This window comes from Artemia sp. Qi Xiang Cuo, chromosome 16, assembly GCF_049724085.1.
Source record: "Artemia sp. Qi Xiang Cuo chromosome 16, ASM4972408v1, whole genome shotgun sequence".
Lineage (NCBI taxonomy): Eukaryota > Metazoa > Arthropoda > Branchiopoda > Anostraca > Artemiidae > Artemia > Artemia sp. Qi Xiang Cuo.
Window position 1 is genome coordinate 34,778,170 of NC_142809.1, and position 20,381 is coordinate 34,798,550.

General features: G+C 33.4%; 1 protein-coding gene across 6 annotated transcripts in view; it reads left to right on the top strand.

The window, feature by feature from the left end:
* Fak (protein tyrosine kinase 2 Fak) overlaps window positions 1-20,381 on the top strand; it is a 171,415-nt gene that overhangs the window by 20,269 nt on the left and 130,765 nt on the right. The window contains exons 1-3 of one of the 6 annotated variants that reach the window (XM_089102730.1): window positions 3,771-3,812; window positions 6,333-6,985; window positions 19,253-19,514. In XM_089102730.1, coding sequence (XP_088958856.1) covers window positions 6,657-6,985; window positions 19,253-19,514 — 591 coding nt within the window. In that variant the 5' untranslated portion in view covers window positions 3,771-3,812; window positions 6,333-6,656. Of the gene's footprint in view, window positions 1-2,497; window positions 2,587-3,770; window positions 3,813-6,332; window positions 6,986-10,897; window positions 11,176-19,252; window positions 19,515-20,381 lie in introns of those variants that run through there. The other 5 variants (XM_089102733.1, XM_089102735.1, XM_089102736.1 and 2 more) reach the window with 5 other exon arrangements.

Here is a 20,381-nt window from a genome sequence, read left to right on the forward strand (position 1 = left end):
CATTTCAGGTCAACTAGAGGAGGTATAAAACTAAATTAAACACTTCTACTTGTGTCCAGATTTTTAAGAGGGTGTATGCTGTTAAAAATTGCTGAAAATTTTTCTCCAGCATACAAATAGCAGGCCAACTATAAATCTTTAAAAAAAACAAAAGATTTAATGTATTATTTTTTTTTTCTCTGAAAAGACTATGTCAATATAAAACGAACAGAAAGTAATTAAAAAAATTTTTTCAATAAAATAAGTTTTTCAAAGAAAAGTAAAGAACTCTATTAAACAAAAATGAGCAAAAATAAAATCAAATATTCTACCAAGCGTGAAACTACCACAAATCAGCATCGATAAATAAATGAAACCCAAAACGAACAGAAATTACAATAAATAACCAAGTCAAACTCAAAACGAGCAGAAATTAACATAAGTTGGGCTCAAAACCCCTATGCCTTCCCAAGGCCTGATCATAATTTGCACTTTACTGAAAAAAATACAAATGAATGTGCATTGTCAGTTTAATATACATATACTGATATTTAGTAATCAAAATATTAATATTATTTGATTTATTAAAGTTATAAAAGGAAAAACATTTATATTTTTTTTCAGTAAAGTGCAAATCTCACAACTCTATTTTTTGTTAAACAATAAAAAACTTAAAAAATTAAATTACAACACAGCTCAACAGATACAAATACCTTTTAAAATTCAAACTCAAAACGACCAGAAATTTCTATCAAAGAATAAATGCAATCCAAAACGATCAGAAATTAAATAAACAATCATAGCAAAAACATACAACAAGTAATAATATCAATTAATAAATAGATCTTAAAGCGAGTAATGCTTGGATTGAATATGAAAATCAAGCTTAAAACGAAAAAAATTATTTTCCTATTGAAGTATAAATGAAACTTAAAACGAACAGAAATTAAATAAACAATCAATGCGAACAAACATACAATATATATTATTGTAAATGAATAAATAAATCTTAAAACGAGCGAAACTTAAATTGAACAGGCAAATCAAGTTTGAATCGAATAAAAATAACTACAAACAAGAGTTTGGGTATCGCTTCACTGCAGAAGCCTAAAACCTACTGCGTCATTGGCGCTTTACTGAAAACAAATTATATTACAGATGTTTTCTTTTGTATTTAATATTGAAAATAAATGTAAAAATTACAGTAAAGTTTTTAACTGATGAGCTTTCATCAACTAATATTATTATACATAAAATATTCAGTTTAATTTATTAGTTCTTTTAAAGATGGGTCAAGACAAATTTAGTTTCTCTACAAACAAAATTCGGATACTGCCCCCTTATTTAACTGCAAAAACCTAAGGCCTTCTGCGTCATTGGCGCTTCACTGAAAACGAATTACTCGTATATTACAAATTTATTATTTTCCAGTTTTTACAGCATTGAAAATGAAAACAAAACTTACAGTGAAAAAAAATCTTGAACTGATGGATCTTTCAATAATTAATATCATTATATATCTAATATTCAATTTGATTTTGTTTATACTCTTCAAGACGGTTCAAGACTCATATAGTTTTCAGTAAGGCGCCAATGACGCAGTAGGTTTTAGGCTTCTGCAGTGAGGCGATACCCAAACTCTTGTTTGTAGTTATTTTTATTCGATTCAAACTTGATTTGCATGTTCAATTTAAGTTTCACTCGTTTTAAAATTTATTTATTTATTTACATTAATATATACTGTATGTTTGTTCGCATTGATTGTTTATTTAATTTATTTGCGTTTTAAGTTTCATTTATACTTTAATAGCAAAATATTTTGTTTCGTTTTAAGTTTGATATTCACATTCAACCTAATCATTCCTTGCTTTAATATCTATTTATAAAATTATATTATTACTTGTTGTATGTTTTTTTGCTATGATTGTTTATTTAATTTCTGTTAGTTTTGGCTTTCATTTATTCTTTAATAGTAATTTCTGGTCGTATTGAGTTTGAATTTTATAAGGTATTTGTATCTGCTGAGCTTAAGTTTAAAATGGCCTTTACTTTTCTTTGAAAAACGTATTTTTCGGAAAGTTTTTTTAAATTAATTTTTGTTCGTTTTTGATTGCAAAAAGTTTCAAGTTTTTATGGCAGGGGGGGGGGGAGTGCTTACTGTCCGATTATTCTTTACTTTAAAAAACGGATCTAGAACTTTCAATTTAAATCGAATGAGGCTTTATAAATAATAAAACATTGGAGCCGTATGACCTTTACTATAGGCAACGCTACAGCGTTGCCTGTGATTTCTGTTCGTTTTGGGTTTCATTTATTTATCGATGTTGATTTGTGGTAATTTCACACTTGGTAGATTATTTGATTTTATTTCGGCTCATTTTTGGTTTAATGAAGTTCTTTACTATTCATTGAAAAACTTATTTTGTGGAAAAAGTTTTTTTTAATTAATTCATGTAAAAGTTTTTTTTCTAGGGATGAATACCATTCTTAAAGCATTGTTTTGCGAATATTAAAATTGAACGTAAGAAAGGGGAGTTAAAGGAGGAAGTAGTACACCTTGTTCACCTATAAGAGAGCATTGGGTTAAACAGCTCATGGTAACAAACTGTAAGTAAAGAGCAACTCTTGTCAATAGAAACCAAAACTCTAGAAAGTTTCAATTTCAACATATGCAACAACAAGACGTATTATTCATGTTGATTCTGAATATGCCAGATGTGTTAATATTAATGTTATTCGTTGAAAGCTATTAGCATTTGAAAATTTTGCATAATTTCAGAAATAGAAATTAAGCTCCCCCAAAAAGGGATGCCATCTTGACGGAAACTGCAATGAAATTCAACTTGTAGCTCTTTTTGTCAAAGAAATACTGTGCAAAACTTAAATTACTATTTAAAGAGTTGGGTTTGAGAGGTGGTAGCTCTTCTTGTATTTAGGATAACCCTGGGTATTCGATGGAAAACAAACAGAAATTAAATCAGAATACGTTTTTCAAATGAAAGTTAATAGTGGCGTGAAAATTTGAAACAAAAAGAAATTATTTCGTATATGAGGGAGGCTGCCTCCTCCTGAACCCCCGCTCTTTCCGCTAAGTTTGATTCTTTGTCCCAATTCTTTGACTTCATTTCTCAATTAACGACTGCCTAAAAATACCACTGATACAAAATAAAAAGTATTTTTAAACTGCTATAAAATTTTAGAGTAAAGAGCAGGGGTTTCAGGAGGGGGAGACTCACCCCCTTATACGCGGAATAGTTTCTGTTCATTTTAATTTTTAATGTCGCTCTTTAATTTCATATAAGATAACTTTTTTTTATTTCATTGCATTATATAGTTCATGAATGTATAAGACCAAAATTTTGAAGTGGGATCTCAGTTTCCTTCTACCCCCCTTCCCTCGTTGTAAGGTCTACCCCCTTCCCTCGTTGTTGAAAATGTAATAGAAATAAGGGAATTTCTTTTAGCCTGAGGAGGATTTACCCTATTCGTCTGTTTTCCCTTGTAGGATTAAGCTTTTTAGTTCCCATTCTCCAAAATTGCTTTATGTTCTTGTATGATCCAGTTGACTGAAGAGTGAAATTTCGGTCAGTAGATCAAAGACAAATGTCACCAAACATTAATTGGACGTCTGTTAAAATTAGTTTGTTTGGCTTTAATCCCGACAGAAATTCCGTCCTCGTAATTAATGTTCGAAATGTGAATAACAATACTTGTATCGGCGCGCGCCAGGGAATTTCACTTGGCTCGGCAGTAGTTCGAATCTAGTAGTGAAATGTGTGGACTGTGATATAGCTTGGTTGTTAACTTAGTTTTTTTTTTATGCAATAGAGCCGGTATGTGTATATATATATATATATATATATATATATATATATATATATATATATATATATATATATATATATAGTAGTAGTAGTAGTAGATAGATAGATAGATAAGATAAGATAAGATAAGATAGATAGATAAGATAAAGATAGATATATATATATATATATATATATATATATATATATATATAAATATATATATATATATATATATATATATATATATATATATATATATATATATATATATATATATATATATATATATATATATATATATATATATATATATATATATATATATATATATATATATATATATATATATATATATATATATATATATATATATATATATATATATATATATATATATATATATATATATATATATATATATATATATATATATATATATATATATATATATATATATATATATATATTAGGTTAGGACATTGAGGGTTGGATATCTGAGGGTTTGTTAGGACACTGACCAAAAGAATAACATAAGTAACTAGGATCAAATATTCAAAGTAAAGTAGTTAGTTTTCAAGCACATGAGGAAGGGTGGATTTTTGAACTTAGTGAAAACACAAAAATGTTTCTTGTTTCCTTTTCGCAGGACTACGTCTTTTATCATTGACCACATGTAAAGCAATAGCAGAAACGTCAAGAATGTGCATAAAGATCTCTTTATGACCTTTGACAAAATTAAAGTCTTGTGTCTCTTGTCTAATATGTAGTAAAAGTAAAATACTTGCAAATATGCATTTCAGTCACCAAGTCGGCAGCGGAATGGGCATAGACTCCTTTCACTCCTTCATAATGGTCATCCGTACTATTTGTAGCCCTGTCTGTATTTGATGGTAACTGAGGATGAGCGATGCCATTTGTAGATACTCTCGTAGTCTTTTGTATTGGAGGTGGCACAACTTCGAAAAAAATAGTCAAATTATTTCGAAAACGAAAGAAATAGTTGGAATAATCGGAAAACAACAAGGTTTTAAGGGGAAAAGCAGGGTTTTAATGTCGTCAATGCGTAGCTTTCTTGGTCCACTACAATTGTTCTTTCGAATAAAAGGGCTTTTATTGACAAAAATAGTAAATTATTTTCTAATGACAGGTTGATAATCGAATACAAATCTTTAACTGAAAGGGATAGATATAAAGCTAAAAACATGTACAAATTATCTGCAGTGTGGTTCTGGCAATGTTTATTTTGCTTCTTCATCTTTTATATAAGCGGAGTAAGTTAGAGCACTTGGACAAAGAGACACCAACAGATGAGAGGGCCTGCCATCTCCCCCAAAATAGGTGTTGAGACACAACGCAGGACTGCATAAACGGTATTGAGTAAACCGTCGTTTTTGTATCAACAGTATCTAGATACAAACGCGCCACCATGTGTGTACAGACAAATGCGCCATCGTGCGGTAGTTTGGCCTTTTAAATTGGCAGGCCGTATGAATGACCGAATAAAAAGACGGTTTTTCGATAGTTCAATAACATTCTTGTGCTGTTCGAGCCATACTGTTGCTTCGCAGCACATAATGGCCGAGATTAGCTCTTTGCTATGGTGCGATTTCCTTTGTTGCAGGGAAAGTGCCCTATAGCTTTAAATTTCTGGTCGGATGAGCCTTTGGCCGATATTATATGTCCACTGGTTCGATGCAATTACCTATGGTGAGAAAAGCATCCTTGTCCAACTTGATTTATAATCATATACAAATTCTTTTTGTTTTTAGATTTATATGCTTGAAGTCTCCACTCAAAACAACAGATTTTCCAGAAAAAAAATATAAGGTAATAATCCCTCTTGTCCGTCCCTGTTTCAGTCAATTTGGCCTATAATATGCCAGTGGTAATACTGAAGGCGGTATGTGACAGAACATTACAGGAGCTCGGAAGAACCGAAAAATAAATGTCAGGGTTTTCGACGATCATTTTTTGTAAAACAGGAAAGGTTATGTAGCATCCAAGATACGTTGAAAAGGACTCTTGATATCAAAATTTTTAATATAAAAAAATCCCAGCAAGCGGAAAATCGTGACATAACCCCTTTTGAAAACAAAAGGAAAGTTTAAAATATGTTGTGAACGAAATAAGGTACGGAAAAAGTATCTGAATAATCAATCTAACATTTCAGTTTAAGAGGGTGGACCATAAACATCAGTTTTTTTTTAACATTTTACATAATGGCTTTTGATTTACTGCTATCGAATTGTAGTCTTAAAGATGGTGGAGTATCTTCTAACATTTATAAAAGAATATTTCCCATGACCCAAGTTCCACTTTTATGAAGTGGATCTTTCATTAAATTTTCCTTGTCCAGTGGCACAAAAATTGAAACTTCTCTTTTATTGGTTGATCTGTCACACGAAAGCTATTTCTAATTTGGCTCAAATGAATTCTTTAATAATTTCATTATTTTGTTCTTTAAAAGTAAATGCTTATTTATTTTCATATAATTTGAATATAATAAATACTTCATTTAATGGGACATAATTAATTGGATGCTCTTAGGTTAGAGAGCCGCTATGACTGCAAGGGCTTGATCAATTGAATGCTCGTAAATGATATCAACACCATTTAAATTCCGGATTGAACCTGAAATTTCTTTTGTGTCAGTTATCAACATCTGAATTATAGATCAGTTCTCTGATCCGGTGACAATTCCTGTGAGTATTGCCAGCTTGGAAAATGCTTTTTAATTGTTTGGTTCGAAATAACGCCTGGGTTTTTCTCCATTGTTTGCTCACGATTTCTAGGCAATTTGGAAAATCGTAAAAACTTGTATATCTTAAGAGTGGCAGAGGGTTGACAGTTTGAAGTGCTTTATTCTCCTGAATGCCGCTGAAAGACCTCCGTGAGGCGAACAGTTGGTTTTTGTCAACTAGAGAACGTATTTTTGACTTTTTCCTGCGTTCAAAGCTCAAAGACACCAGCATATATCGTTCAGAAACTTGCGTGTCCCTCGTGTTTATGCCGTGTCACGCATTTACGTGCTGTGATTATAGTTCGTATTATAGTGGTAGTAGTTCATGGCTTGATGATGATTTTTGTGACAAGGAATCACTATTCTTAAAGCTTATTGAGGCAGAGGATGCTATTCTGAGTCTACCTCCAAGACCGCCTCGGAGGTTTAGCCTACCAGTTCCCGAAAGATCTAAGAAGAGGTAACGAAATACTTTTAAATTATCAAGGAACTTTTACAATTTCAAATTTAGTTATTATTATTTCTCTTTCGTGTTTATTTGTTTGGCAATTACATTTAAAAGGGCTTAAAAGAAAGGGGGCTGCTAAACTAGTTTCACGTAATTATTCAAGCCAATAAAGATATATACGAAAGCTTTTATGTGATTGATTAAAAGAAGACATTTTCCAAAAAAAAAAAAAAAATCGAAGAAAAACAAAGAGCTATATTAAAACCCAAAACGAGGAGATATGGTTTCATTTAACAAGTGACACTTAAAACGAACAGAAAATATCACAAATAAATAAACAAGACCTAATATGAATAATTACATCAAACTTAAAAATAAAAGATACCGTACTGCTATAGATGATTAGATGAATCCTAAAACAAACAGAAATTTGAGATCAAAAATGAGGTCAAACTTAAAGCAACCAGGAATTATAACAAATAAGAGCGGGGCTATTGCCCCCTTTCACTTCTAAAAGCCAAAGTGTTATTTGCGCTTTGCTGAAAACGATGTGTATTTCAAGCGGTGTGTTTTTTACTTGGTGCATCATCAACAATAACATGGAGGCGTACAAATAAAAACTAGCACATGTAAGGTTTGAACTACCCCAAAGAGAGAGAGCTTTTATAAAAAAGAAATCCTGTCTCAATTACATATTATTTAATAAATGATACATTATCGGCAAAAAAGAAAGTTTTGTATAAAGTTTTGTATATCGTTGATTGCCTCATTATAATAATAATCGGCAACAGTTACGTAATGGAACCAACTTTTCTGCCTTGGAATGGCAGTCTATGAGATCACCGACCCTATACCTTGAAAAAATAAAATAAATCATAGCTCACTAACCCGGAATTAATCTAATACATTTCAATACCATGCTGATTTATTTCTAGCTTTAGCCCCCCTTTCTCACATTATCACCCTTGTTACATTACTTTCATATTTAGATGTGGCCAAGGAAACAATTTATATATGAAATTTTAAGTACTGTAGTGGACTTGCTTTATCGAAAAATCAACTTTCGTGTCATTATTCCCTGCAAAAGTAAATTATTGTAGCAGCTTTAAAAACTGGTAGTAATTAGAAATACAATGCTGACAGTTATTAGGAAATAGGAAGGAGGAGGCATCCAAACTTATCAATTAATGGAACTGATCTTGTTGCCCTCCACAAAATTTCATGAATTTTACGATTGTTTTATTTAATTCTCCTGTCCTTGCCGCACTCCCCCCCCCGTTACCCCTCTTCCTACATGCCTGATCCTTCGGGTCACTGAGTGGACCTACTTTTGACTCTTGGTCTTTTATCTTAATCTTCCTGATTGGTAATGGAGGTGAAGATTTGATTCCTGTCAAAACATTTGTTCAAAATGGGTTGTCACGACAGAGCAATCAGGTTTGAAATGATTGAGAAGTGTGGTTTTGTTTATTGTAATTAACTATTGTTATTTTTATTTTAGTTGACCCTAAGGTTATGACCGAATTGTGGGAAAGGTAATGAGGAATGCTTTTCTCCACGGTCCCTTTGGTGTGTGTGTGTGTGTTTTTTTTTTCTGTAAATTGAAAATAGCAATAATGGTGCCTCCTCATTTACCTGAACCGAGTTTCTTTTTTTTTTGAAAGAATTCACATGCTACAGGTTAAAGCCCATTCAAAGTGATATTTTACTAATACTGACATTCAGCTAGCGCTAGTTTTAGCCAATCAGAATTTTTCCAAAAAAGTTTCTGGTTTGGCATCAGTCAGTCAGAAAATTCCATGAAATACATGAGTGGCTCAAATTAGCGCTAGCTGAATCTTATTTGTAGTAAAATCTCATTGTGAATGAGCCCCTTACCTATCTTGGTCAACTAAGCCAAGAGCCCTTTATCTGACTTCGGTAAAAAGTGATTTTTGCTACAGACAAATAAAAGTAGCCTTTGTCTTTCTTATGTACCAAAGAAGGTATTTTTATTTTCAATAAATGTACCTGATTTGTCCGATACTTTTCAATTCGCGACTGTAGCGAAAGCTTCCGAGAGAGAGCGGAGGGGGGGGGTCATAAATTAAAAAAATCCGCTGTGAAAAGTTTGCTCTGGCTTAGTGAATGCATAGGTTTGAAGCAGGCGAATCTAGTGATCCAAGTATCTTACAGTCAGCAGTTTGCACTGAAAGGACAAATTGTACTGTCTTCTCAGTAGAAATCACAGCTGTAGGCTTGTTGCAAAGTTCATATAAAATTAAAAAAAAGTAAGAAATAAAAATCTTTCTGTGAAAATTTACCTGTTTGTGTTTCAACTCCTCACCCTATTGCTTTGAGATGTTTATCTGTGACTGGTGATTTAACCACGGGTATAAGGGTAGTAAGTACACTGCTTGTCTCTTTTAAACTTTGTAATATCTAACAACTTGCCTTAAAAAGGAAGCTGTTATTTGTTTTATCAGAAAGTGAAGACTTGGGGGTGATATATCAATAGATTAATTGTTCACTCTGTCATAAAGGTACACGAAAGCAATTTGCAAGAGCAGTGCATGGTGGCATGGAAAATTCACAAATTTAATTTTTAACTAATATTATAGCTCTGGCTCGGTGAATGGGATAGGTCTGAAGCTAGTGAATCACTAGTGAATCTAGTGATCCAAGTATCTCATAGTCAGCATTTTGCACTGAAAGGACAAATTCTACTGTCATTTCAGTGCAAATTACGGCTGTAGGCTTGTTACAAAGTTCATTTTTGACAGGGGGCGTCAGCCTTAAGAGGAGTAACTTATTTCATTTTCGCAAAACATTTTAGGGTGTCAGAATTATTAATAATATTGTGCAATAAATTTGCATACTTTTGTATTTTCACAGTTTTCCAACGGTGGCAATATAGTTACGTTGACCCTACTCCGGCATTCATTATCTTGATAAGCGAAACCTATTAAGTTGGGTATTTAAAAACCCCAACACTGAAATTGGATGATATATGTAAAAAGGAATAGTTATTGGAAACTTCGTACAATTCTTAGGATCCGAAATTGAGGGAGGGGTAGATAACCAAAGCCCCCTCCCCCTATCATGTGTGCGTGCCTGCACTTCGGCATTTTAGTGCCGTTTTAACATTGTATTTTGAAATATACTTTATCCTTCTCTTTTTTTTGGTTGTTGCGTATATTGTGTATTTTTTTATCCCCCTTGTATCCCTTGCCAAGGAGCCTTTCGAGGGGAATAAGGGTATTATACTTCCATTTTGTATTTATTGGTGAATAAAAACTCTGAAAACTGAAAAAAAACCTGAAACGTCAAGTGTTTATATTTGGAAATCAAATCTCTTGAACGTGTTTTCGCATTATCGATATATTACAATTTCGATCTCCCAGAAAAGAATCTAAAAATTTTTGTCTAATGCTGCCATAAAAATCCACGCCCAGCAATAATCAGTATGACAAGGCTACTATTGATTACTACCTCTTATTCTTTTTCTTCTAAAAACCTTGATAAGGAAATGCCAAAGACTGACGAAGAATTTCTTTCTTTATTGTTGATTATATCTCGATGTTAACACCATGAAATTCGTAGGTTCCCTGGCCCGTATATTGTGTTTGCCGTTTTATATGGTTTCTCTGTGGGAATCTTTTCGTATGATCCAGTGAGCGAAAAGACCCCTGGGTTGATTTTTTCTCGGGTCGTCACTGCGGAAAAGAAACATCCTGTCGTTTTTTCCCTTTTAGCTGAACATCTTGATCAAGAGGATTAAGTAGCCGCAAGGATTTTCTGTATTTGAGATTTTCAAGTATCCAATAGTAAGGTGCAAAAGGTCAGGTTCTTTCCTTTTCACTTCAAAATTTTCAGTTTATTCTATCAGTTGGTACCGTGTCGTATTAATTACTACCTTGCAAAAATACAAGCAGTGACTCAATAGATAGTGTGGGTTTTCGACGATAAAAAATCCCATTCCAATCATTTTAATTGTGCGGGTGCTATTGACGAGTAAGCTTGTGATACTGTTAACATTGATTTGGGATGGAAAATCTTTGATGTGTGACGGATATCTTGTTTGTACCAGGAAAAAAGAGAATCAAAATGATGTGTTTTCGCAAGACGGAATCAGAACATGAGATGTTATCTCGCTCGGATTCTTTTATTTTTAAGTTGTCTCATGATGAATTATGTTTTATTTCCCCATTTTGTGAAATGAGGTACGTTTCTTTAATTTTTCTTGCTCGTCATGTATAAGGCTTTATTCTTCCAGAGGGATTACGCAGCCATTTTTTTTCCTCTTGACCTGCCCAAGCCCTTTCATCAGGTCTGGTATCTCTGCATCCATATGTTTTGTATCTATTGTTCGACCTATTACATAGCCAGTGGCGGACCCAGGGGGCGTGGGGGGCGCGCGCCCCCCTACCGTAGTCTAAAGTAGCGTAATTTACTAAATTTACGCAAGTTTGTGTTAATTAAACTTTCTCCTAACGCAAGTTTATCGTATCAACCTATTTGCCCCCCCCCGCCCCCTAAAAAAATTCTGGACCTGCCCTTGTACATAGTTTCTTTGCGTAATCTCCTAGATGAGGGGATTTTCACGGTCATGGAAAATAGTTGCATTTGGAGAATGAAACTTTCAGAAATCAACTCAAAACCTAAATTTTCATCCGGGAGGTTGTTTTTAAGCTCCTATTTTGAATCCTTCCTTATTTCTAGGATTAAACAATTGGGTACTTATGTATTATATTGACAACACTCAAGAAGTGAAGTTAGGTTATTCATAATGAAATATACCAAAATACGATGAAAATGTAATACTTTTGTAAACAAATTATGGAAACTACAACAGAGAATTCTGGAATGCAGGCCTTCCAGAACGCATTATTTTAAATACCTAACCTAATCTAAAAAACTACATATTATATATTTAACTAAAATATACCTGCATAGTAGTTTATCTCACTCAGGCTAAGCTAATTATCTTCGAGTGCACACAGAGAAACTGGTTTTATAGCAGATCAAGAACAACAGTGTGGTCGATATAATACGTAAGTACCAACAATTGCGTAGAAGACAAGTCGGTACTTGTCGGTTATTTGAAACACATTCAAGAATTACGCTTAGGTTACATCTGAGACAACCGATTTCATCGCTACAAAAACAAGTGATTGATGATACAATGCACTGGACTTAGACATAATGAATTGGACTTGTATAATTTGGGTTATATATTTGCACATTAGGGGGGGGGGGGGTAAGTTACGTTAGGTTGGGTTAGGTTTCCATAAATTTTTTTTCTAAAGTATTATCGTGTTATCATGTTTTGTTATTTTTTATTAGGATTAACCTAACTTCACTTTTTGGGTTTGTTTCCAATAACTGACAAGTCTATACAGTGGCGTCAATTCATGAAAATTTAGGCGGGGAGGGGGAATGAACTTTCAAAATCTTGAAGGTGGTAACTGTGTTGTTCTTTTCTTCGCTTTTTTAATAAAAATATCAAAAAATGTATTTTTCAAAATATAGGGAGGGATATCTGCCTTACCCTGTTCCTACCCTCTCTTGGTCGATGATCTCGGATCTATATAGTCTTAATGTTGAAAAACAATGTTTTTCCTTATTTTGAGTCAGTTTGTAATTGACTCTACATTTTGAAAATACAATTCCAATGCCTTGAGTAGCATTTTAAACCGTATTAGGACTTTTTTCCTAATTTTAGAGATATTTTCCCAAATTCTTTACAATTTTATACATCAGGGTTTAGCAAAGTTATGAGACTTAAAACAATTTCTCTGGGCCGGGTGAAAGTTTCAAAACGAAAAACTGTAACAAGGAAAAAACGATGATAATTCCAGCCAGTGAAAAAAAGAAGAAAGAATCGTATACAAATATTTCGGTCGAAACCTCTGCTCAACCATCCTCAGTGCCAAAATTCAAGCAATGAGTAAAAAATACAGTTTGAAAAATACATTATTTTGTGTACAGGATAAAATGAATTAGTTTGTCCCGTGGACAAAATAAAATAAGACAAACCTTAAAAACAAACATTAAAATTTTGTCTTTTGGACTTTCATAAGCCTATGTATTCTTCAGTTATTACTTCCAGTCTCGCGCCAAGGACGGTTGAGCAGAGGTTTCAACCGAAGTATTTGTATACTATTCTTCCTTTTTTTCACTGGCTGGAATTATCATCGTTTTTTCTTCTTTGTTTTTTTTCGTTTTGTCATGGTTTAGCCAATGTCGTTTCAGAAATTATTTCTCTGAAAATTCTATTTTTTTTAACACAAAATTTGTGCAAATCCATCATAGGTCAGTGCCCCTGGGAGGGAGAAGGAGCTCAGGTAGACACCACTGAAAGTTTCATTAACCTAATTAACAACTTTCTAAAAAAGAAAGAAGCTCTACCCCCACCCCCTTGTTACAATTTTCCTAATGAAGGAGGTGGAGCCGTTAAAAATAATTTTGATACCTTTAGACTCCGTCCTTTCACAGAGGATGGTACATACGGTGGCCGGGGTTTACACCCCCCAGAAAATACCCCCCCCCTGTAAATACCACCCCGTGAAAAATAATGCTTTCCAAATTTGAGAATTTAATTTGAGTTTTATTTTTTTAATTTCCGTAGGGGAAGGAATTTTGGTACTTGTGTATTACGTGCCCCTCACTCCGTTTCTGTTACCCCCTGGACCCCCCCCCCGCGGAAAATACCCCCCCCCCCTGGAAAATAAGGCTTTCCAAATTTGAGAATTTTATTTGGGTTTTATTTTTTTAATTTCCGTAAGGGGAAGGAATTTTGGTACTTGTGTATTATGCGCCACTCACTCAAGTTTACGCTGTGTAAAATTCGAGATCAAACCGTTTTGTTTTTTAGTTTCTTCGTTACTTTAGAAACAAATTTGGGCTATAGATTTGCACATTAGGGGGGGGGGGTAAAGTATAGCGGGTCTGAATGCAAAATGCATTTGGTTCAATTATTCTGCATATTAGATAGATAGAAAAATAAGTGTATTTTAAAGCCAAATATTCGGTCATGAACACAGTAAAATAACATAAATGAAAGGCATAAATAACATAAACTTTGATCAGCGGTAATCATAAAACACTTAAATGAAACACTGCATTAACCTAATAATAGTATTTAATACTTGGAAACACAGTCATTGAAAAAAAAAACATTTCACACTTAAAAAAATACTTAAATGAAACATACATTTGCTTTATACTGGATTTTTTTTTTTTTATAGTTAACAAAATTTCCAGATACCTCGCTATTCTTCTGTAATTTTTTAGTGGTCATATATCTAGAAAGAATTGTTTTCTGAATTCAAACTATTCAAATACTTTATCCCCATCCCTATGTGCAAATATATAGCCCAAATTATATAGTTCCCATATATTTTGTCACTTGTCTTTGTCTTGTCTCGCGCTAAGCTGAAAAAGACTAACGAAGAAACCGGTTTTGTTCTCGAGTTTTACACAGTGTAAACTTGAGTGAGTTGCCAATAATACACAAGTAACAAAAGTATTTCCCTCTGTCAAAATTAAAAAATTAAAACTCAAATAAAATTCTCAAATTGTTCGCCTATATTTTTTTTCTTCTTCATTTTTTTTTTAATTTGGCACCCGCTACTGCCAAAAACTGCAGAAGTTCATATGGAAGACTTTCCAACACAAATAGATTTTTTTTTTCAAGTTTTTAAGATACTTCTGGTGTGTGAATTCCTCTTTTTCCCGTTCCTTATCACTGTTTAACGAAACTAAAAACAAGAACTCAAATAAAAGTTTCAAATTTAGAAACCTTATTTTCCACAGGGGGGGGGGGGTCTTTTCCGCGAGGGTATTTCCCACGGAGGTGGTATATTCCGCGGGGGTTACTTTCCGTGGGAGGGTATTTTTCGTGGGGAGGGGAGGATATTTTCCGGGGGGTTAAACACACCCTCCTCATTCACTATATTCATTTATGTTATTTTATTGTGTTCATGGCCGTATATTTGGCTTTAAAATAAAATTATTTATCTATCCATCTAATATGCAAAATAATTGTACCAAACACATTTTGCATGCTGACCAGCTCTACTTTACCCCCCCCCCCCCTAATGTGTAAATCTATAGCCAAAATTTATTTCTAAAGAAACGAAGAAACTAACACAAAAACGGTGTGTTCTCGAATTTTACACAGCGTAAACTTGAGTGAGTGGCGCATAATACACAAGTTCCAAAATTCCTTCCCCCTACGAGTTGAATGCGCGTAAGAGCGGAGTAGAAACTTTTTCTGGTAATCATTGTGATTAACGACCTAATTGTTGTGTATATCTGAGCTAGTATGATCGTTTTACTGTTTCTTTTTCTTTGTACTCCTTATTGTTACACTTATGTTTCTAGTTGGTAATAAAAACAATTATTATAATTTTTTGGATTTTCTGTATCAGGTGTACCGATATTTCAAATCAGTGTCGTGCTTGAAGTAAAAGTGTGTATCTGACATTTTTATGATTTTATATAAGAGCAAAAAGTTTTCAAGTGTTCCGTAATACTAGTTTTTTTTTCGAGAATTTTATTTGAAACTTGTTACTAACTTAACTTGTTACTGGTGAAGTAACAACAAGGGAGAAAAAAGAAACAGGCAATCAAGATCATACCCACAAGATAGAAGCAAACCAACAGCAGCCAAAAAACTAACCGCTTGGAAAGAAATAAAATCCATACGCATGCTCACTAGCAATGTGTACCTTTTTTTCTAGCCCTCACCAGGCCTGGGGGTTTCAAATGGGCGTCCCCAACATGAAACCGATTTAAAATTTTCGTGAGTTTTCAGTTTTTAAAATAACCTAGACGCAGACATTTAAGATGTTTTTACTTTTTTTTTCTTTTTACAGAAAACATTAAAAAAAACACAAACACTAAGATCATTTACCGATGATGAACAAAATTAGTATAAAGTAGACCAAGACCCAGCCGACTAAATCTTCCGGTAACAATTACAATGTTTAGTTGAATACAGTGACTTCACTTTGGTGCATACTATTTATAATTATGATTGGCTGTCTGAACAAGAGCTATTGAAACTTTTGTTGTCTTAATCACAGCCCTTTCTTCCTATGAAGTAAAAACGCCTCAACAAATGCAAACAATGGAATCCCTGCAAATTGAACCACTAGTGAAATCTTTCTCAATGTCGAACTCATTTTTAGATTTTTTTTTAAGATACGCCCTTCTGTTTTGGACGACAGTGTGGAGATTAGAATTGAAGCCTGTGTTTTTTCTACTTCCTCCTTTATTTTGGTTACTAAGACTTACTAGTACATCCTGCCTATTTTAGTAATTGATAGACGGTGTTATTTTCCCATCCGGCAGGTGATACCTCATACTTGAGAAAGTGCCCGCCAGGAAGTATTCTCGGTGGCACACATACACAAAAACATAACAACTTTGGACTGGAAGAAAAAAGAAAGAAGAAGTTTACTGTGTTTGTTCAGGGAGTTTTTTCCACTATTTAATTATGCATAATTAAAATCTGCTTTAAATGTTTTTGACATTCGATGTATTATTACCTATTTATGTTATCTTTTTAAAAGTGAACACAGCTTTAAGTGTACCAAACCAACTATGTTTCAGAAAAACAACCTCTGAATCCCTATTCTTCAAATTATACAAATAATAACTACTGTAGGCAAGGCCGTATCCAAGGGAGTGGGTTTTTATACCCCGCCCCTCGAAATTTTGTCCGACTCGTAAAAACGTAACAAAAATGTATATAAACATATTTTTTATGCATTTTTAAAGTTTTTTTGTGTAACCCCCGAAAAAAACACCCCCCCCCCAAAAAAAAAATCTTGGGTTAACCCTTGACTGTAGGGCGTAAATACTATGTAAGAGCAGCATGAACAATTTCCAAATTAAAATTCAGAATACCTTTAGTTCTGCAACACGGACGTCTTCTTGGCAACTGTTGTAGAACTAACCGAAGTTTAATTTTCTTTCATTGGAGTTTGAGACCAAAGCTGTAGTGACTGGTCTAAAACTTGTCCAATAATAAGCTTATTTAACTGTAATTTTGAGTTTGCTCGTAATTCAAAAATTTAACAGTTTGAGAAATTTTGGTTGATTTCTTTTTCAGTAGTGCTTTTTCTTTCAGCTCTGTATCCCGAGTAGAACACCATCCGTGTTTGCTGTTATTTCTTGTTTCTTTTAAGTTTGGCATAAATGTTCATTGTGTTTGTGTTTGTTTTAGATTTCTTGTCTTCATTTAGAGAAATTTGTTCCCGTTTTATATTTGACTTCTTGTATAGTATAATTTCTGCTCGTTTTAAATTTTATATTCGTCTTTTACTTTTCACGAATTTTGTTTTTTAAAGTTTAATTTCTATTTGTTTTTCAATTGACATAGTTTTGTATATATTGACAAAATTATGATTGGCTTTTAAGCTTTGTTAGTAATTAGAGATAAAGACCCCCAGTTCTTGGTTAGGAAAAAGTATATTTCTCGGAATTTTTGTTGTTCCCTAGCCTTGATACAGTAGGTAGCTCGGACCACCGAGCCTCACATTGCTCTGGCCTTTTACCCTCGCGAATGGCCTTCGTTTCATTTGGGCCGGGCTCGGATTTTTGGCCGTCGTAAATGCGACCTCATAGAATTTCTTTCACCTGCCTCCACTCACCTCCTTTGCACCGGTTGACAGCTCGGGGTTTTGAATCCTTTTCTTGAGCTGAATAATTTCTACTGAGCTAAAATCTTGATTTTTTTATTTTTTATTTTTTTTTCGGTTTGATTAGGCATGGGCTTGGAATGGGCTTTTTTGAAGGGGAAAAACAAGTTGACTGTTTGAACAAGAAGTACCCAGAAATCAGGATCAATTTAGGATTTTTTGGGGGGAGGCCCCATGGACCCTCCCCCTGAGTACGTCCCTGAGCTAGGTGATTTTATTAAGCAGGAATTCCCCAAAGCTTGAGGTATGACTTGTAGCAACTATACAGAAGGTGATCTGGCTTGTAATTTTATTTGGTGGGGTACCTTTTGCGATTTTTCATCCTTTCTTTAAACTTGAAACCCCTCTAATGTCACATTTCAACTCAGAATCGTTAAACATAAAAACTTTGCAGTTTTTAATTTGATTTTTTTTTTTGTGGCTTGGGCTCTTTCTGTAAACTAAAAAGTTTCTTTGTGGTTTGAATGCTTTCACTAAAATTTAAATTCCTCAGATTTCAAATCACAAGCAATTTTTAAATATAAAAAAAAAAAAATAATTTCAAAGCTCCTACCAAGGCTTCTTTTGTTCGGGGGGTTTTACATTTTTTTTTTTTTTACCAATCACAATTTTCCCTATATGTATTTCTGTTACCATTTTACGATTCGTATTTCTTTTTTTTGTGGGGGGGGGGGGGGTTCAAACCCGATAACCTCCCTGGGCATGACCTTAGTTCCTACTAAAAATAGTAAGTGTTCTGGAAACTAGTGAGATGTTAGGACCTCACTATCTTTTTCTTGAAATTTTAAACGTTCAGTTGTGAATTCTCAAATATAGAATTGAAAAGATTACCATATGAAAATTGACTTTAGTGGCGATTTGTCCATGTTCTAATCTAGACCTCCTTTTTTCTTCTTTTTTTACTGTTGATTTTGTAGCCTATTTTGTAAACCCGTTCTGGCTGGTGTTTTTGAGAAAAAGATAATTACTTTTAACACAATATCATATGCTCCGGTTAAATTTAACAAAACTAGGTGGATTGTTCCTTTTTGCCAAGTTGCTGTGTGTACAAATTGTACTAAATATAAATTTTCTCCTTGGTATTGTTTCAACTATTTTATGCAAAAAGAATAATTTCCGTATTTAAAACATTTTTAGAATTCTTCCAAATAATTAAATATCAATACTGAAATAATCTCAAAGTGTTGATATTACTTGAAATCATAATTGAATCATCAGTTTCACTTACAAAGTGGAATTTGTGAATAAGTCCGTTAAGTATGTCTTGTTTTCAGGCTTGTTTTCAGTTACAAAGTTTACCACGCAAAGGTAGCCTCCTTTGTGTCTCATCTATTCCATGTTATTTCATTCTTTATCTTTTTCTTTCGATTTTCTTTTTCTTTCTTCTAACTTGGTAGCCTCCTTTGTGTCTCATCTATTCCATGTTGTTTCATTCTTTATCTTTTTCTTTCGATTTTCTTTTTCTTTCTTCTAACTTTTTTTTTCATTCCAAGTTGTTTCATTGTGGAATTTCGATTGTTTCATCATTCCAAGTTGTTTCACAAAGTGGAATTTGTGAATAAGTCTGTTAAGTATGTCTTGTTTTCAGGCACGATGACTTGTCTTACAGGCGAGCAATGAGTGAAACAATGACTACCTTAAGCTCAAGAAACTCGATGTTCTTACCCCCTCCTCACTCGGGGCAAAGCACTTACACTTTGGATAGGTTAAGTGATTCTTCAGATGGGAGTCACAGACCCTTAAAGAAGCAAAATTCTTTATCGGGGGAAAGTAGTCTGGGAGATCATATAAGGATTCATAGAAATGTTGGAACAAGTGTGGTTAAATATGGACCAAGTACAACTGTAAAGGTGAGTTTTGTTTTCGTTATCTTGAAAAAAAAACATTATCCTCCCTCTAGGCAGGGCTGAATTGGAAAAACAGAAAAATAGGTATAACATTAGACAAAATGAATAGTAAGTGAAGCAAAGACACTGGTAAATAATGGAAGTTAATCAAAGATAGTCTTTCGAAAATTTGTAAGCAGAGCATGGAATCCTAGCACGCATTTGATATTACTTTTGCCAGGTACCAGCTGCCAAAACTGGACATCGATTTTGGGCATGCTAAGACGCAAAGTAGGAAACATATTCAGTCGTTTTATTGACTGAGATATGAATATACGCAACACTAGCAAAATAATTCTGTAAAGCACGCCTGTATTGCTAGCGGTTTCTTTTTGGGTAGGTACTTTTTTTTTGTCTTGACGTATAATACTCAGCTTGAATAGTCTATCTTATATATATATATATATATATATATATATATATATATATATATATATATATATATATATATATATATATATATATATATATATATATATATATATATATATATATATATATATATATATATATATATATATAGTACTGGGAGCCTGGCGGCTTCGCCGCCGTGCCTCAACACGCGGCAGGCTTCTATACGCAGATTCTCATTGTCGCTTGTCTTCTAAAAGCAGACAATTTGATCCTTTTCTTGATGTCATGACGTCCAAATGGACCTTAAATTAGAAGTGGTGCGTTTGTATAATTAAATTTTTTTATTGGACCTTTAACTTTTGCCTCGGATTGTCTTTTGTCATTATGAAAGATATATCGCCGAACCTTTGTTTCTTTGAATTGTTCAGGTAATGGAACAAAAACTTCCTTTTCTTCCAACGATTTATCTAGTCCAGA